General features: G+C 36.1%; 1 protein-coding gene across 1 annotated transcript in view; it reads right to left on the bottom strand.

Annotated features, from left to right (window-relative positions):
* Atx-1 (Ataxin 1) overlaps nucleotides 1–20446 on the bottom strand; it is a 92364-nt gene that overhangs the window by 8384 nt on the left and 63534 nt on the right. Inside the window, exons 2-3 of the mRNA XM_088225356.1 lie at nucleotides 2718–3060; nucleotides 1431–1668 (exon numbers count right to left, since the gene is read on the bottom strand). Of these exons, the coding sequence (XP_088081482.1) occupies nucleotides 1431–1668; nucleotides 2718–3052 (573 nt within the window). The 5' untranslated portion in view covers nucleotides 3053–3060. The remainder of the gene's footprint in view (nucleotides 1–1430; nucleotides 1669–2717; nucleotides 3061–20446) is intronic.

Here is a 20446-nt window from a genome sequence, read left to right as displayed (position 1 = left end):
TTTAATACGTACATATACATAGGTGTATGCATAAGTCTTTTCCGATTTCACTAAGAGATGACACCACCGAACAGTATGCAGCGTGTGAATTTGACACTACGTCAGTTTGTTCGTCTGACTTTAACCTACAAACACACACAGTCCGCCAAACAATAGCGTCTGTGTTTTATCGTTCAGTGATCATGTCCACGTTTGTGCCTGAAAAAGAATTTTTGCGGCATGCATTACTTTTTATATTTAATCAAAAGAAAAAGGCTGTGGAAAGTCATCGTTCGCTAATAGAAACATATCGTGAACACGCTTCATCGATTAGAACATGTGAGACATGGTTCAAAAATTTAAACAAGGTGATTTTAATGTGAAAGACAATGCGCACTCTGGTAGACCACAAAAGTGCGAAGACGAGCAATTGCAGGTGTTACTGGATGATGAACCAACTCAAACTCAACGGCGATCGGCAAAAGCATTAAATGTGTCACATGAAACAATCAGCAGACGCTTACGAGCAATGGGAAAAATTAATGAACTCGCGCATTGATCGAAAGACGGCCAGAAAAGGCCAGAAGACATGGCAAAGTGATTTTGTTACACGACAATGCGCCGTCTTACCCAGCAAAACCAGGGAAAGTCACACTGAAATCGCTTGGATGGGACATCTTTCAGCCCCGCCGCACTCCCCTGGCCTGGCCCCATCTAATTATCACCTTTTGCATCAATGGGACACGCGCTCGCAGATCAGCACTTCAGCAATTTTGAGGAAGTTGGAAAATGGCTCGATGAATGGTTTGCCGCTAAAGAAAAACAATTTTTCTGGCATGGAATTCATAACTTCCCTAAAAGATGGGCGAAGCGTAGAAGCCGATGGCCATTATTTTGAATATACAAAAATAAATTGAAAATCACATGTCTTCTTTACCACAAACATCGGCAAAAACTTGTGCATACACCTGGTATATATATATTTATATATTAAGACTTTTACTGTCATCACGCCATTTCCCGTAGGGGTACGCAGAGAGGATGGATCGCCAAACACATCTATCCTGACATACATTCCCAGCTTCTTTCACATTCAAACATCTTGTCATACATGCCCTTCGATTTTTTCTGCTTTTGACATGACCAGATTTAATATTACGGTTTATTTGGTCATGCCAAGTCTTCCTTGGTCATCCTTGTCCTACGATACTGTTCATTCTCGCCATATATATCTGTTTGACCATTTTTTCCATCCATTCGTTCCACATGATCAAAATATCTCAGTGACCCTTTCTTATATTATCAATTATACCTGTCTCTGTCTGAGAATGTTGGGAGGAGGGGGGGTCGCCAACGTCTTTACGAAACAGCTGAATTTGTGAAACGGTAACTGTTATTGCTATTTTTATAAAAAACCGAAATGCCCACCTCTAGTATCCGGTATCTCTCACCTGTGTCCTGTTATTGTTGTAGGAGAGCGTGAGCGTGACAGTGTCAGCAGCGGGGCGCCGCCGCAGACGCACCACGGTGCTGTCGGCCCGTCGCAGCTCGGGGCTGCTGTCGGCTGACAGCACGAAGTCCTCGGTGCGCATGTCCTCCACGCGCCGCAGCTGCCCGCTCCCGAGCTGTATCAGCGCCCCGCGGGAGAAGCGCGCGGCCGGGGCGGCGCGCTGCTCTCGGGACAGCAACCTACAAACAAATATGGCACATTTACACATAAAAACTAGCTGCTACTCTCTGAATGAACTCATCACACTTTTTGCGCAATAGAGTTTAAGTCATCATTACATGATCGATAGTATAAAGGATCATCGCATATCTCAATATGGCTCTGGGGCCTTACTCTATGTATGAGCTTTTCCTTGTCAAAAGTCCGTACAAAAGGGATGCGGATAGCTGAACACATTATCTGAGGTGTCCAATTTCAACATAAAAAAGAGAGACAGTTCTTTGCGTAGACTTCAACACGAAGAAAGGTTTCGGAGAATCGACCTGACCACGCTAGAACAGGGAAAAGGAAGAGGCGGCATAATTGGACTGTATAAAATGCTACAGGGGTATTATGACATGAAACAAAAAATATGAACCTAACATAGCACCAATTATGTACACATCACAATATAGAATACAGTTTTCTGAACAGGACAACAAGATGTAACGAGAATATGTATAGCACGTGGCTCAATTTGTGTTGGTTTCTTCGTTGTTATGAAAATGGAGTGATGTGTGTAAAATGTGGTAAACACCACCAAAAAAATATTAAATTTACTCAACATAAACATGTTTAGTAAATATAATATTTTTTTGTCTTTGTGTTTTATCTTAATGTTTTTTTTTAAAAAAAGGCTTGGACAACTAGGCATGGCAATTCATTCCAGTCTGAAACCACCCTGCTGGTGTAATGCTGATGTGATGCTGATGTGATAGTAATGTCAAACTGGTGTGATACCTATTAGCGTTGCTGACATCGACAATCTTCTGTCGAAAGGGTTGTTAATATCGCATCAATGTGATACTTATGTGATATTTAAATCATACTGATGGGATAATAATGTGATATTTATGTAATACTGGTGTGATAATCATGTGATATTTATGTAATACTGGTGTGATAATCATGTGATATTTATGTAATACGGATGTGATATGGGGCTTTTGGTGCGATTCGGTGTCAAGGGCAAAAAACGCAATTTGTATAAAAAAATCGGCTTGTCGGTAAAAGTAGTATGTATACCGACCGGTGCTTCATGGATCCCTCCTTGCCGCGCGGGGCGGAGGCGGCGGGGCGCGCCGGCGGCTCGGGCGGGGGCGGCGGCGGCGGCGGCAGCGGCAGCGACGCGGGCGGCGGCAGCGCGCCGTGCGGCGGGTAGGCGGAGCGGCCGTAGCCGTAGAAGTTGGGCAGGAAGCGCGCGTAGGCGCCGGGCACGGGCGGGTAGGAGGGCGCGGCGGACGGCGCGTCCTCGGGCGCCGGCCGGTAGGGCGGCGCGCGCGGCGGCGGCCGCAGGAACTCGCCCACGGCGAAGGGCGGCGCCAGCGCGCGGCCGCCCTCCACCGCCACACTGCCCGAGATCATCTCGTCACCTGCGGCGCGAAAGAGGCATTGTGAACTGTTGTCGTTGAGAAAAAAAATAAAGAATGAAGAGATAAAATAAAGGACAGAACACCAAATTTTACAATAGAATTGACCGATTTGTGATTCATTTTGGCAACATAAATATTGTCCTTAATATGTTAACAATGTTTTGAGTATGTTTGTAGACAGGCTGGATTTCCTCCCTAGGCAGTTATTTAGAGCTAAATTTGTCGCAACAGAGAGGGAAAACACTTTTGAGAAGGCCATTTATTGGGCGATGTCTCCCACATGTATTTATGTTTGGCGTCGTTGTTTATTTTGTTTTTATTACTAAGTTCTTCTTTCTTTTGGAAGCGGGATCCGGAGCGTACGGCCGCGGTCTCAATTTGGAACTAACACCGCATTCCTTCACTGTCATGCTGGGAAATTAGAATAAGGTGATTGTACTGACCATGTGTATTTGGCGACTGTACTACAGTGAGGTGTACAATGAAAGCTTAAAAGCTTATTATTTAATTTTTTTTAAATTTTTGTTTATTCAGAAAAACAACAGCAATACAAAAAAATATACACAACGTTATAAAAAAACATAAAATAAAGCCAAATCAGTTTTCCACATAAATACAATTATAAAAATCCAGTTCAGTTAGATATAATTCATAAAAGTGCATGTGTGCGAGTTTTTTTTGTTGTGTGAGGATGCGTGTGTAAAAAAGTGGAGTGTGGTTTTAGTAGGTATTTTTTTAAATACTATATATAATAAGAGAATGGACGCAGCAAACTCCAGTGACAACTGTCATCAAGCGGAGGCGATACCGTTGGTTTGGCCATATACTGCGGATGCTTCTTGCCTAATTTACGAGGTATCAGGTTCTCGACGTCCTAGACGTCCACTGCTGACTGTTCGTCGGCAGTTCATGACAGAACTACGAGACACGAACCTGACTTGGGAGGATGCACAGGAGCTGGCAGCTGACAGAAATGCCTGGAGGATCTTCGTGGACGCCATATGCTCCAACTAGGGAGCGGACACGGAATGATGATATTCTGTTCTTCAAGAGGTTTGAGTTTGTTTTAACGATTCTTTACAATACTTAAATTCTGTTCATGTTTCTGAGCAGTAATTGGCCCATTTCAGACGCATCGTCCGAATCCACACGGCACGTTAAAATTAGGGTGAATTGACATTAATTTTGAATTTCAGTGGTATTAAAAAAAAGCTAGATGAAATACTTAAACTAAACTGAGCTAAAAATATTTCTTGGATTCCTTTTTGGCGACTGGCGGGAATCGAACCCGCGACGCCAGTTTCACAGTTAGCCGTCTAACCAACTACGCCACGACATAAAATAAGCATAAGACAACTTTAACTTTATTCACAAAATGATCGAAGAACGCTACTATCGGCGTTACTATGCACCATTACATGCAGATAAGCGTAAGAATATGCCAGATATGACAATTACTACGTTAGAATAACGTAGGGAAATTACATTTCAATCTTTCATAAAAGGGGCTAGTTTACAAGAAGCGTGATTTCAGTACGCGGTTCATTTGAATAGTGCCGTTCGCGCGCGGTTCGATTTTCGCGTTTTGTTTTCAGTTTTTAGTTTCAATGTCAAAGCTTTCACGTGTACCCCTCTCCTTCGTCCCCCCTCCTGCCGCTCCCGGCCGGCGTGACCTTGCCCTTGCCACCTCTCGCCTCCCCCCCAGGCGGGAATCGATTTCCCCCACTTTCTCACCCCTCGCTTGGCAGAGCACGCTCGGACTATATATAGCGCGTTTCCTAGTCGAGATTACGGCAGTGATGCGCAGAATGGATCGGCGGAAGTTACCGAGTATCGGCAATTATTGATCTATCTACTGATACATATTTTATTTATTAAAACACATGCACAGTTTACATACATATGCATAAGGGCGGGCATATTGCCTTAAGGCAACTTCTTCCTACCTTTCCGAACCGTTCAATTTAAGAAAATCAGTGGTATATGAACATATTGTAAGTTTGAGTAGGCCGATGATGTATGAATTTTTTAATTTTTTCGACATCAAAGTGAAAGGATTCTAAAAAGTTGCATTTTGGATCACATTGAAAGTAAAAATTATTTTAAAAAATTATCCATACTACTTTTGGCCCTGAACCGAGGTTTAAAGTTTATCACTGTCTAAACATTTTGTTAATTATCTATATTGGTAAAATTATGTTTTGTGAGTAAAGATATAACTTTCATATAACAAATTCGAACACGTTTTAAAACGACCGAAATGCGAAAAGTTTACACTCCGCGGAACTGATTTCGTTGAGCGCCTGGCTAATATTGATGAAAACAATGCTACCCATTTATTACAAAACAAAGTGCAACTCACGCCCTAAGACGCTTATTTAATAAGGTTTAATGCACTTTATAAAATTTAATTTGATTGATTTTCTTACTTAAATACGAAATGACAGCCGGTTTAGCGCAAAAAAAAATACTTAAAAAAACTTTAAGCTCTGGTTGATGGCAAAAAGTTGTATCGATTATTTTTTTAAATAGTCTTTGCATTCTGAGATTTCTAAAAGGCAACTTCTAAGACCCCTTTCATTTCAAAATTCAAAGAAAAAATAATATCGGCCCACCCTATTGTAGGTATATTATAATATTTTCACCATAAAACAAAACATTGACGTACATATCTTTTTTTCAAGAAATAAAAATTCACTAAATATCTACACTATACTATGAAGAGATCGCGGAGGGGGAAGGAAAGAGGGGGGGGAAAGGATAAACTTTAATATTCAGAAAGTGACATTTCATACGTGATTTGAGTGTAAATATAAATTTAATATGTTAGTATAATGGCATAGTATTACAATATAGTACAATGATTAAAAATTAAAAATTTTAATTTTTAAACAACTTTCATTTATGTTTTTCTTTTTCCTTCTCTTTTTATACTTTCATAATTAAACTTACATATAATTGCTTTATAATATGGAAACTTCACTGGTCCATTAGAATTAAGTCTAATTGTGTAAAATATTAAACTTTGTAACTGTACTGTATGTTTCTTAAATAAAAGAAAATAAAAAAATAAAAAAATGAATAGTATTTCTTCCCTTCTATAAAATGTTATTCATCTCTGTTGTGATATATAATGAAATATTTATTAAATGATTGATTACCGAAAAACTTTAAACAAATATTTGGCCGACGAAATATTCGGTTATAAACGTAATCGACTTAGTCGATCATAATAACTGGTTATGCTTTCAGCCATCACTACTAGAGAATGGAAAATTGGGTGGGGAAAGAGTACTGTCGGTTGGCAAATTTTCTATTTCCACCGAACGAATGTGCACCGTACTGTGTGTATAGCGACTGTAACCGGTTCCGGGTTCTCCAACCCCCAACCCCCGACCAATAGGGGATGGAGGATGGAGACTTCTCCGTCTCCACAGTAACTGGCTGTCCAATTTTCACTGAATAACAATTTTACGAAAGTGAATTTTATCTAATTTTTCATCGAAACTAGACCCTCATATTGATCCTTATATTACGAAATTGACAGAATACCAGAAATGTACGCATGTTTTTTTTAATATATTTTTTGATTTCACCTACACATTTTATTACGTATAAGGTATATTTGTTTTTTGTCTGTATCCAGGCGGATGAAAAATACATTTCTGTGAGTCCAATAGAACCAGAACCTTGGACGAGTGTTTTTGACTAGACGGCTGCTCTCAGGTGAAAATCCCGAAAAAGGAATCTAGTGAAGAAAATACCGCCCCGTAATGTAATGACTGGCCCGTTCGCCTACCGCGCTGGGTTCGATTCCTGGGAGGGCAGACTTGAAATATTAGTTTTAGAGGCGATTTTACATTGAACTATTTCAATTGCTGGACTGACACCAGACGCGCAAGACTGATCAACTTACCTTCCTGTAACATACGATCGATACACTGCATTTACTTAACAAATGCAGTGCCCTATGCACCATCAGTTGTGGATAGGGGTTTAATGATAATAAATGTATAATTTTTATAACATCTTTTACTTTGTTTTTTTATCATGTTTTTTTATTTTTTTCTGTTTTTTTTAAAACATGTTTTTTTGCCATAAATGTTTTCTTCCCCATGTCTTTTACTATGTTTCTTACTGCGTATTTTATTTTCAGTACTTATTTTACTGGGTTTTCAAATATGTTGTTTACCACGTTTTTTACTGCAGTTCTTATTATGTGTTTTTTACTATGTATATCACTATGTTTTTCACTATATTTTCACTATACCTACTAATTCATTACTGTTTCTATATATTAATTACTATTTTTCATATATTTTTGACTGGCTTAGAATGGGGTAAACAACCCTAGCTAATAATAAAAGCAACTTTGTATAAATGTATAATTTTATGTCTAGAATTGATAATAAATATATAAAATAAATCAATTCATTAATTAAACCAAAAAAATGAGTCATTATCATCATTCCCTTCAGCAAATATTTATTCAAAGGGGTGTTTTTACACTAAAATGTTTTATAGTCCCTGGACTGGTACCTGAAGCGTAAGACTAATCAAAAATGATCGAGATACGCAGCAATAGGTGTACCAATGCAGTGCCCTATGCACGATTAGGTGCGGAAAGAGAATGATGGTGATAATTTATTTAAACTAGGGCTGCATTCGACGACCATGCATATGCTCCCAAAAATGGGAGGATACTCATTTTTGGTACATAAAAAAGTTTGCATTTTAACGTTAACAATCAACATTCGATTTTGGTGGATCCCAATCAGGTTCATTTTTTTAATTCCTTATAATTTCCACCCATTTATGTTCTTTCATTGGATTTTAAGGAACGTAAATATAATATTAACTCACTTTTATTATATTTATTTTAAAACAGAATTTCTATCAGTGTACTCCTGTAACTAAGAAGAGCTTCGCAATTGCGCCGCTAGACGTAGTTTGACGTTTACAAAAAACAATATTTATATTTAAATATAAATTGTTTTAAGCTTTGTTAATCACTCATGAACAAATATTTACCGATGAAAACGTACACAATCATTTTCACAATGTTTATCCGAAAGATTTTTTACCCACTTTCATGACACAAGCGGGCGTTTTGGTTTCGATTCTAAACGACACGCCATGGTTGAAGAACGACTAAATACGGATTGAGCACGACTGAGCGTTTGAGCATGAGTTAAGTGTCATTATTTTTGAGGGATCGGGGCATATCTATGTGTATTACATGTCAATGAAATTTTTAATTGATTCTTCTTGACATCCGACTTTACCGCCTACTCATTTTCAAATAACGTTGCCCATTGTTGATAAAAAAAATTCACTGTACTTTTTGAAATTCGGGATGAAAAATACGCATCCTTTTTTATTTCTCGCCTCTACGGCTATCCCTATGCAAAAAATATGTTAATCGGTCACTCCGTTGAGACGTGAAGAAAACACAAACAAACGCACTTTCGCGTTTATAATATTAATATGGATACCTCGATAAAGAAACACGTTTAGCTCTGAAATCGGTCGGTAATATAATAAATAATAATGGCTTAGCAGTGTTGAATTTTAAATAACATAATGAATAACCACAAAATTGATGCTTCAAATAAAAAAAATGTTGTTTATTTTAACTATTTAATATTTTTATTTTAATTCCTCAGAAGCAATACTTCGCAGATATGTACGATTTTTCAGAAGCCACGAAAGAATCATTCTTAAAGATGGGTTCATTCATGACCATTCAAAAATGGCCAGTCAATTTTTACACGAACAATAAATTAATATATCGAACGCCATATCCGTGTGAGAGTTGAGAATCCCTCTGTGTGTGTAGCCGTATACATTATACATGCATACATGTGCTGCGCTAGTGTGTGCGGTAGTAAAGTCAGCTGACTGTACAACCGCTGGAGTCGGGGGGGAGACGTGACGGGGGTAGAAAGGGATGGACGGGGGAGGAAAGAGATAGGAAAACTCTCCCAACCCCCCTCGCAAGGTGACTCGAGCGATTCCTATACTACAAGCTTACCAACTGTGTATCTATATGTCTGTATTGTTTGTGTTACATAAACGGGATACGTCAGCTGATTTTCAATAAAAATAACAGAGAGAAATATTGTTGCGTGAATGGAACACGACAAGTTCATACATTTTAAACTGTTTTCAACATTATTTGAGTATATCCAAATGTTTGTAGACAGGTTGGATTTCATTCCCTAGAGAGTAGTGAACGACCGAAACGAAATTTTCAACAAAAACCGCAACCGAATTTCGGCTTCTGTTGTTTCGGCTAAATCCAGAAACGAAACTGACATAAGTAACAACAATATTTTGAAATTTGTCCAAATTTTTTTAGACAAGGACAGGATTCAACTCCCTGGGAGCTGTTAATATTAAAATATTACTATGAGTTGCTATTTTTTCTGTAGTTCTGTGTGATACAACAACTCTCATCTATGAAATCAACTCAAACGACGTAACTTCGTGATATATTATATTTTGTAACTATATTTTCCATTGATTGAACACATAACTTATATAAAAGTTTATACAAAATAGCACAATAATTTCAGTCAGTATTAAGTATTCTCATTACGATTGAAATGTAAACTGTCCGATTTGTTCTAGAAATAAATAATGCCAAAAACGGCAGCGTCGAGCGCCACGTGTGTTGCGAGTCATATCTCAAAAGTATCATCTCGAAGAAAAATAGTCCTTAAGAAATAATGTTTGAAATACTGTTTCCTAAATCGAGAATCTTCTAATAATTCGTGTAATGTGCAAGTTTACTCGAGGAGAAAAATCCCGCCACTGGGTTTAAGATGTTCAAAATATAGTACATTTATTTGTATGAAGAAATAAGCTGGAGTAATGGGCTAGTTCCTTGGCTCACTGCTGGCGCTGGGCGCCCTTTTATTAATATTTTTATTTATATCTAGAGAAAAATACACATGGTGGCAATGATTTATAAAAAATAGTAATTACTTGTTTTTTTTCTGTAAATAAAGTTACCGTTTTTTATTTTTTATTTACTTTTATTTACTAAGGAAAAACAACCGTTGTTATATAAGAATACAAAATATATCAAAATAGTACATACATCCAGTTAAAGTTTTTTACAAATATAATTAGAGAACATGTTGACAGTAAAGAGAAAAACAATATATCATATAAGACATGAGAAAAAAAGAGCGCTTAAGAAGGTTAAGGGATGAGAAAATAGAGTGGAGGAGTGGAGGAGAGGGATTTTCATAATATAATTGACCAATTAAAAATGTTAATATTAAAATATAACATTATTAGGATGGTCAAATATAGTGGTAAACTGCGCATAATCGCTTCTATACACAGTTCGCCCCTGGTACATATAAGGCATAGGTATGTTGACGATCTATTGATGATCCAAAACGGCTTTGCCGTATATTCATCTCAGCCGTCTTCGGCTTCTCGTTCCTACGGAGGAGGGAGGAGGGAGGAGGGGGGAGAGTGACCTCACAAGGCCGACTGCCGCCCAGCAACAAACAGCTTGTGCCAGACCAGAGCAGAATCAACAAATTTATCGAATACCAGCTTTAGCAGGTTTTGTTCTGTATCGATTTAAACTGATTTCTTTCACTGTCGAGATCCGCGCGTTATATAAGGCTGAGAACATCATCGACAACATGTTATCGTCGGTTTAGACATGTAGATCAGCGGACGACGAAAGAACGGCTTAAAAGATCAACGATGCGAATGTGGGATTTAATTGAAAGGAAACTAAAAGCTCGTTAAACTGCATTGCAAGGTAAGTAATATTAATATCATACGCGACAATTTAAACACTATACAATACAAAGAAAAGAAGGATAAAATTGATATATATATACCATCCTGATGCCGAAAAAAAAAATTGAAAACAAATACAACCTTCGGTCAAAGAGGATTGGCCTACTACTCAGTTAAAGTGTACAATCTACTTCCATTATCCATGAGGACAATTAGTAAGTACTCACAATATAAAATTGCTGTTAAGAAATGGATAGTGGAGGTGGGTTGTGCACGGATCGATGAGTGGATCAAGCCTAATAGGTAAAACGTGTGTACTGTTTATGAAATTTAGTCTATATAAATTGGTTGTGTTTTTTATGATTATTTTAGTTTATATTGTTTATTATGTTAATGACAATTATGTTAATTAGATTAATTACGTTTTTTTTTATTATTATTATTATGTTGACTTTGTTAAACAACTAATTTAAGGCATGTTTCACATTTTGTAAAATGTTTCCCTCGGCACGGGACACGTGAGGGAACATTATTCTGTATAAAAAAATACAAACAATGTAAAAGTATAAATAAATAAATATGTATGTATATGTGTATGTAAGAGTGTGTATGTATATGTGTGTGTGTATATGTTTGATGTGTATGTGGGTATGTGTATATGTACACCGCAAGACAAAAAAAATTACGAGTTTACCTGCTACCGCGCCCCTTGACTTTACTGAACCCTTTTTCTAAGAAATCCTTTATCGATACCTCTTTCTTTTGTTTAATAAATTAAGGACACTATGTGTCACCTTTCTACAATATTTACATTTTAAAATGTCTCAACAGTCTTGTTTTACCCGCGTTTGAGTGAACATAACACAACAATCATGGAAAGTGCAAAGCAAATGTCGATTGCGATAAAATCCAAAATAATCAAATTGTCGCAAGAAAACATATCTAATTGTGAAATATCTCGTCGAGTTGGGTATTCAGAAGGTGCAGTGAGGTTTTTATTAAAAAAAATCCAAGAAACTGGATCCATAGAACGGAAAAAAGGAAGCGGACGGGGGCGCGTGACATCTGCCCGAGATGATCGCTTAATAAAAAAAATTGTTATGCGCGATCGATTTTTAACGGCACCTGAAATACACGCAGAGGTGCAGTCTACCAGCACATCAACATTTTCAGTAAAAACAGTGTCCAGGCGGCTGTTGGAGCATGGTTTCCAAGCACGGAGTCCCGCAAAGAAACCATTACTCACGGACAAAATGAAGAAGGCTAGACTGGATTGGGCGAAAGAGCACCAGAATTGGACCTTGGAGGATTGGCAAAATGTTGTTTTCTCTGATGAATCAAAATTCAACCTTTTTGGTCCAGACGGCAGAAAGATAGTTCGACGAAAACGTGGGGAAAGATATCATCCGTCGTGCGTCACTCGAACCGTTAAACATTCACCCTACGTGATGATTTGGGGGTGCATGACAGCATACGGTTTAGGACCTCTAAATTTTGTACAGGGTACGATGAATGCCATTCAGTACAAAAAAGTGTTAAAAAAACATATTATTCCAACAATCGAGGACATTACGCAGTATACCGCGGACCCAATTTTTCAGGACGATTCTGCGCCGTGCCATAGAGCCCGCACTGTGAGTACAAATATATATATTTTTAAATGCATTTTGTGACCACATGATAAATAATTTATTGTTTTTTTATAGATCAATGAATTCAAGGAGAAAATTGGCTTAAAATCGTTGACGTGGCCCGGGAATAGCCCTGATTTGAACCCGATAGAAAATTTATGGGCGATTATGAAAAAAAAAGTCGGGAAAAAAAAATCAAAAAACATTGAGGAATTAAAAAAAAACTTAATTCAAGTTTGGGAAGAAGAAATAACATCAGAAATTTTAGATTCGCTTTACGCTTCTCTAAATAATAGAATTTTACATGTTATAAAAAATAAAGGTGAATTCACTAAGTACTAAATATTTTTAAATGTTATAAATATGTTTAAATGTAAAATACTTTAATTTAAAATAAAGCGATAAGAACCTACTTCTTAAATATGAATTAAAAAATAACATGTCTTTTATTATTCCATCACAAACACTCGACCATAAATGAACCGTTATGGGTCTCTAAGGTTCGGGTAATCTGATACCTGATATATAATGGCAATTTCTAAGTACAATTCATGAGTAAGATTTTTTATTTTAACCTTGAAATAACGAGTAGTCATCACATATGTCAAACAATATAAAAAAAACTAATTAAATATCAAGAATAATTCATTATATGTCAATTTTAGTTTTTTTTGAGAACTCGTAAATTTATTTGTCTTGCGGTGTATGTGTATGTGTACATATATGTATGTATATATGCACTTATATATGTGTATGTACGTATATGTATGTGTGTATGTATATGTAGATATATAAATAAACAGATATGTTAGTCTGCCTAAGCACGGGTCTTCTACTAGGCATTACTTTATTATATATATAAAAAATAAATCAAATAGTTAAAATGAAATAAAAAAATATATTTGAAAAAAAATGTGGAGTTAAATCGGGTTGTGGTCCCGTGGCTATTTTTCTCGTATTATAACTTTTTATTTTTTCTCCTATGCCTGATACTGAGCCAGTTTAGGTGCATTTTCCGATTACATCATGTAGACTGCGAAGGTAGAAAAACATATTGCACTACAAAGCAGATAGCTGCTAAACTGACAATATGTACAGAAAAATACGTCCATATTATGTGCAGAAGCCGTATTCAGCAAGAGCGATCAATGGGTGAATTCTGACTTGCATTCGGACGGCCGCGGCGGTCGGCATCGGGGTACATATAATTGTGCATGAGATCTCGCTCTAGTAAAGTTATTGAGAATATACAAAACGATTTGATAAAACGGCTTTTGATCATGTATGACTAAATGTGAAATAACTGTGAATGGAGTTACACTAAAACAGGTTGAGGAATTTGTGTCTGGGACGTATGTTTACTAGGGATGAAAGGAGGGTGAGTGCCGGGAACAGAGTGAATGGTGTACTTAAATCAACCTTAGCAAATAAGTTTGAAGCAAGAGGCAAAATTAGCAGTTCACAATGAAGTCCTGGTCCCGACCCTGATGCATGGAAGCGAAGTATGGACTATGGCGAAGAAAAACAGGGATGAAAGTAGGCTGAATGCTGTCGAAATGCGATCTCTCAGGCCAATGTATGGTAAAACTATGTACGATAGATGCACAAATGTCGAGATCCTTACATTATGTAAGGCTGAGATAAGCATCATAGACAAAATCAAGAAAGGAGCTATGCGCTGGTTTGGACATGTAGAGCGAATGGACAGCGAAAGAACGGCTAAAAATATTTACGACGCGAATGTTGATGGATGCAGAAATACAGGAAGACCGAGAAAGACATAGCATGAGCAAATTTAACAAATACTTGAAGATGGACATGTCCCCTTATGGAAAACAGCGTGATGGTTTGTTGTTTATCTACTAAAATATTCATTATCTCTGTGTAATATGTTAATTTTCATTGTAATGTTTTAAAAATCCGTAGGTCTTTCGTTTCGGCAAATAGATTCCAAATTATAATATGTATTAGCGGCTTACTTACGCGAGAGTCTTCTCGAACCTTTTCTCGGAAAACTGCCGTAAAGCCCGGAAGGGGGCGCCGCGTACGGAGCGCGAGCGGCACTGCGGGGATTCTCCGGACTGAATGGCATCCGGGCGCTGCCCCCTAGCGCGGGAGGGCCGTGGGGCCGGGGCCGGGGTGAAAGAGCGAAGATGGCGTGGAAAGGGGCAACTTCACAGCCACACACGGAATTTTCCAAAGATAAATATTCGCCTTATTACGAGACGATGAGAAAAATATTCGATGTACGATTTAGACTTGTTCAACGACTCAGCTCACCGCTTCAAACGGGAGCCGAGTCTCATTGACATTAATAATATCTTTTTTTTTTTAAACTAACGACACTAACGAAAAAAATCATTTGTGCCATTCTCATTCTCATTACATGTTGTTGTCCTGTTTACAAATTTGTATTACATTCGATTTATTAGATACCAGGCAATTATATATATCTAGAATAATTATAGAAATATAAGAATAATAACCAAATCCCAAAGGGAACACTCCCACACTACAGAAGTCAAAGTAGAGGATGGGTCATGGGGTCTACCGCAAACTCTGAATTCGTGCAAAGAAATTTCAGGTTTTTGTGCCCCAAAATATTCAATATGTTACCCGAACATTACAAAATAATGACCCGAATTCAATTAAACAAATATGGATAAAAAATTGTTACTGGAATTGGGTAGAGAAAAATCGGAAAACTTACTCAAAAACATTCTAAAATAATAAATGGTATATTTAAATATTGTATGACTCTATAATAAATGAACTAAAAGGTAGTCATGTAATTGTTTATTTTTGCATAAAAATGTCTGCCTTAAAACAGGTAGTACCTAGTTAAGCAGACTAGACATAATTCAGAGATATCTATCACCTAAGTATGTATGTAGCAGATAAAGAAATTGTAATTTTTTGATAATAAACTATGGTTTTTATTATTTTATTTTTTTATATTGTATTGTGTACATTAGTGCTATTTAGGTTTATGTGTTTTTGTTATAATTTCTATGTATAGTATTGTGTGCACAACAATAAATATACATAAATGTCGAGTGGTAAATCTCAAAGACCAGAAATGAAGACCTATTTCTTGAATCTTTTTGAAAGTGATAGTTTTTAGCTCAGTTTCTGTGAATAGTCTATATATTGTGTTTTAGGTTTGAATGTTTTTATTTTCTTTTTTAATATTAAGTTCACAGATTGTTTAAATGTTTTCTTTCCTTTTTTAATATTAAGTTCATAGATTGTTAAAATTTGTTTAAATTTTTATTGTTTAAATGTATACTATGTATTGTTACAAGAAATGTACTATTTTTTTTATCTACCGTCCCAAATGAGTTTTCTCGTACAACTCCTGGGAATATACTATCATGATATTCATGTCTTATATGTTTTATTAATAAATAAAAAAAAATATTAAAAAAAAATAATAATAACGATTTTGTTGATTCACAAAAAAACCAACAGATTAAGAGGTAACGCGGGCTGATATATATATTTTTTCTTTTAAAAAAAATTGTTAGTTCTAGATAATTTTTTTAATATGCTAATATGTCTTCTTGCCCATACTGATCATCGTGGTTTCGGATATGACAGGGTTTAAAGAACACCTGTATAATAATATGATAATCTTACAAAATTTATGGAACTCAAAAAGTGTAATGTGATGAGTTATTTTTTGACTTTTTTGGGTGGTGAACTGTGGTTTTAATACCAACTGCAGTGGTGTAGTGAGTAATGATCAGTAATAGAGGTGCGAAGCGCAGCAGATACAGTAAGGTTTATTGTTTGAGTAAATATGTGGACGATACAAGTTTCTGCCTCATGTTACATTACATTACAAATGTCTCGACTTCTATCTTGCTACACTGAATTTAGTGCCATAAGTACCATTAGGCTCGGGTAAGAGAATGACTGTAAAAATCATTGTTGACAACCGGCGCATTCAAATTTCAGCTGTAAAATAACATCACGAAATATTCCAACTATTCATTACGATATTCCAGGCGGTGAATTAGATTGATCTTCATTACTCAAAGTTATGGCGCAAATCATCCGAAGAAGGGAATCGGATTTGGGTGAGTTGTGGGAAGAAATGGGACGGGATGGAGGGAAGGGAGCTCGGAATCTCAATGGAAGTGTTTGCGACGAGGGGGGAGGGAAGATGTGAGCCTTTTGAGACTGGGACTGTCACCCGCCCTGCGAACTGACACTATTATTTGAATTGATTTATTTCATTATTGAAGAGAGAAACAACAACAAAAAATTATAACAAATTGGTCAATAATGTATTCTCCTTCACTGGTTTACGACGAATTGCCATTTTAATTTTGCTGCGTGATCCACGATGTTTACGGCTCCAGTTCGCCGCCTTATTTCTTCATTTCTCAGTATGTCTCTTAGGCGTACACTGAGCATCTGTCTTTCCATAGATCATTGCGTGCATTTTAGTTTCTGGCTATTTTTCTGCATCACAGACACGGTTTTTAGTCCGCATGTCCTCACCGGTAATATTCATGATTCATAGACTTGTCTTTTTAAGCAATTCGTTTTTTTCAAATATATACTTTAGTTTGGCGAAAGCAGCCCAACTTCGCCCTATTCTTCTTCCAACTCCGCTGTCTGGTTATCTTCACTAGACTTTGTGTCCTAGATATATATGTATTCATCAACCCTGTCGGTTTTATAATTGTCAGTAAAAATGTCTTTCCTTATTGGACTCATAATCTTTGAAGCCTCATGTATATACTTCCATAATAATTTCGACTAGTTCATCATCACAGCCCGTTGTGGGCCCTGGCCTCCTCTAGAATTTGTATTTATTCCTCCCTGCCCCTGCAGCTCTTCTCCAGTTCGCCAGGACATTTGCTCTTTCACATTCTACATTATCCAGCCATCTTAATTTTGGGGGTACAGTTATCTATCATTCGGTGCACATGCCCCAACCATTGTAATCTTATTTTGATGAATTGTGCAATGTTGGGTTCGCCGTACAGTGCCTCTAATTCATTATTAAACCGTTTCCTCCACACTCCGTTTTGGTTGTCGGCACCAAATATCTTCCTTAATATTTTTCTTTCAAACTATAATACCACGTTGTCATCTCTTTTGGTCATAATCCAGCATTCGGCACCATACGCGATGACCGGTCTGAGAAGAGATTTGTAAATAATGGTCTTAGTTTTCCTAGTGAGCAATTTGGATCGCAGATGTTTAAACAAGCCATAAAAACGTCTGATGGCCGTGCTTTCAACTAGTTCATCCGTGTCTTTACTTGTGACCAATATGTCATCTACGAATCTGAGGTGACTCGAGTACATGGCATTGATCTTTTAATTCTTTGACAAGAATAAGGGTGTAAGGATCGATGGCAACTATCTAAACGACCAAGATACGCTGAGATGAGTGAAGCAATGCAGAGCCCAGTCAACCGTTAGATGCGGAAAGGGAATGATGATTAAAATCTTAGAAATTGAATCAGTATGTACATCTTTATGTTTTTGTTGTATTATAGATAATAATATTAATACGTTCATAGTATTTTTATCCTTGTACTTGAGTGGATTAAGCCGATAGCTTTTGATTGGCCATACTTAGAATAAAACGTGCTCCATGTGGCCATTGATAAAAAAGTAAATAGTAAATATCTAGTATTTTATCTACGTTTAAAGCAATGTTTCTCAAACTAGAATCGTTATCTTTAAACAAAATACGACACGGTCTAACTTTTCCTTATACCATACAAGCGTATTTTCTCCCGGGATTATGGCACTAGAGCGTTTTTTTTTACACGCTATGGTTATTTATTGATTTATCAACGGCCTAAGCCAATTGGTATAGTTTACGTACATGTTATTAGAACAGAAAAGAATTTATAAATATTGAAAATAATCTTAATTAGTTTTTTATATAGGAGTTGCTTTATTATTTACCTTGCTTATAATATACAAGGTTTATATTTTAAAAGTGGATTTTTCTGCAATTATTTTTAAAAAAAATTATTTAAACTGTTGGGATCAGGAGGGATATACTAATGTGGGTCAATCATTTATCTTAATTGGTTGCAACAGAGGGGGAAATAGCGGTTGAGAAACTGAATCGAGATCCCGTTTTCCTTACCCCGAAATTGAGCGTATTATGTTTTTTTAAGTTGAATTTTTTTGTAGTTGGGGAAATAATATTTATTTGAAGATTGAGAAACGACGCTGTAAGCTTTCACCTAAGTTATCCTGAAGCAGTAATAAACCTTGTGATGGCGTAAACGACGCCGACGCCGACGGCTACGTCGCGTAGCGCTAACCGATGCTAACCGCTAACGGCGCGGCGCTAACCTTGCGCCTTGCGCGGACACGAGACGCCAGACGCGGCCTTCGACGCCCATTCAACTTTAGCTGAATGAAATATACCTATAATTACTAAGCCGGCGTAGTCGACTGCCTACTTACTACTTACTTCTCATTCAACAAACCACACCACCGTCGAAGTTACCTTATTTTCATTTATTTTATTTCATTGGGTAATTCAACAAGATTCAGTGTTTGGAAAACTTTTTTAAATTAAGGAATTCAGCGCTTCGGGAAATTTGTTATAAAAAAAAATTCTTACGTGCGATAAAAATAGAGCGTTTAATTTATTGTACAGCGAAGTTTCGAATGATAAAAAAAAATATATTTTGATGAACATGAATTATTTTTTTTACGGTTTTAAAATGTACAGAGTTTTTTTGTTTCAGGTCCCGACTAGCTAGGAAATTCCTGTGTTTAGGAAGGACCTTCTTTTTTACATGTGTTTTTATTATTTCATTATACGATGCTTAATAAATTCAAAGAATAATAAAAACATTAAAAAAAATATATATATATATGTAAATTAAAAAACATTCAGGTAATAACAATAAAAATTTAATCATAAATATAAATTATAAAATATGGCATTAGTAATTAAGAAATTAAACATAAATATAAATTGGAAAACATACAGATAATGATAAAAATTAAAGCATAAATATAAATTTGAAAATACACCAATAATAATAAAAAATTTAATGACAAATATAAGTTAGAGAATATACCATTTGTAATTAAAAAATTAAACATACGTGTAAATACTAGTAATAATAAGGGAAAAAAATGTAAATGAATAAACATAAAAAGTTTTAAAAAAACTTTGAACGACGCCGACGTTACTAGTTCTCCGAAATCAACCAATGTCATAGATTTTCAGTCACCGGGAAGCCAACTCACCGAAGAAAACTTGTGACATCACAGGCGGAGTAATTTCTAAATCACAAAACTTTAAAAAAGCATAGCGCTGATAATACGATACATGAAAAAATAGGTTTTTTGTGTTAGTTTCATAGTCCATTAACAAATATAACATATAAAAAACCATTGAACTTCCACATAAATATATGTTTATCTGTCAATAAATGCTTCCCTTATAAAATATTATAAATTTCTTCAAAACAAATATATAAACATACATTTCGTATCATTAAATAGCCATCCTGCTCTACACAAAGACTAAACTATTGTTTTTTCCCATAATTATAAAATATGTACACGCCAAGCATATTGCGTTTAATTTGTATTTAAGTATGGTCGGTATATTTAATCTTCAAATTCGTTTGAAAATTCCCTAACAAGGCGAAAAAATTGTCTGATCTTTGTTTTATTAAAAATAAAATTAATAAAATTGCCAGAAAGTTTCGGGGAAGCTGGAGCGTCTCCACTTTTTGATCAAGAAAAAATATTTAAAAATGCTTTGATGGCAAAAGGGATAATAAAATATTTTAATTATTAATACAGCGATAACACTATTAGGTAATTAGTAAATAAATTTAAGTTACATTGGTTTCGAGTTTAATTTCCGGCATGATTAACATGAAATATTTATTAAAAAAACTATTTTTACACTTCACATACTATTAATTCGAATACATCATAGTCCCAGGAATGACATCAGGAGCGTAAGACTGATCA

The sequence above is a fragment of the Micrasema longulum genome, unplaced genomic scaffold (assembly GCF_059751315.1).
Source record: "Micrasema longulum isolate JH-2025_06_02 unplaced genomic scaffold, ASM5975131v1 h1tg000036l, whole genome shotgun sequence".
In the NCBI taxonomy this organism is placed as follows: Eukaryota; Metazoa; Arthropoda; class Insecta; order Trichoptera; family Brachycentridae; genus Micrasema; species Micrasema longulum.
This window is presented reverse-complemented; position numbering and strand designations above follow the sequence as displayed.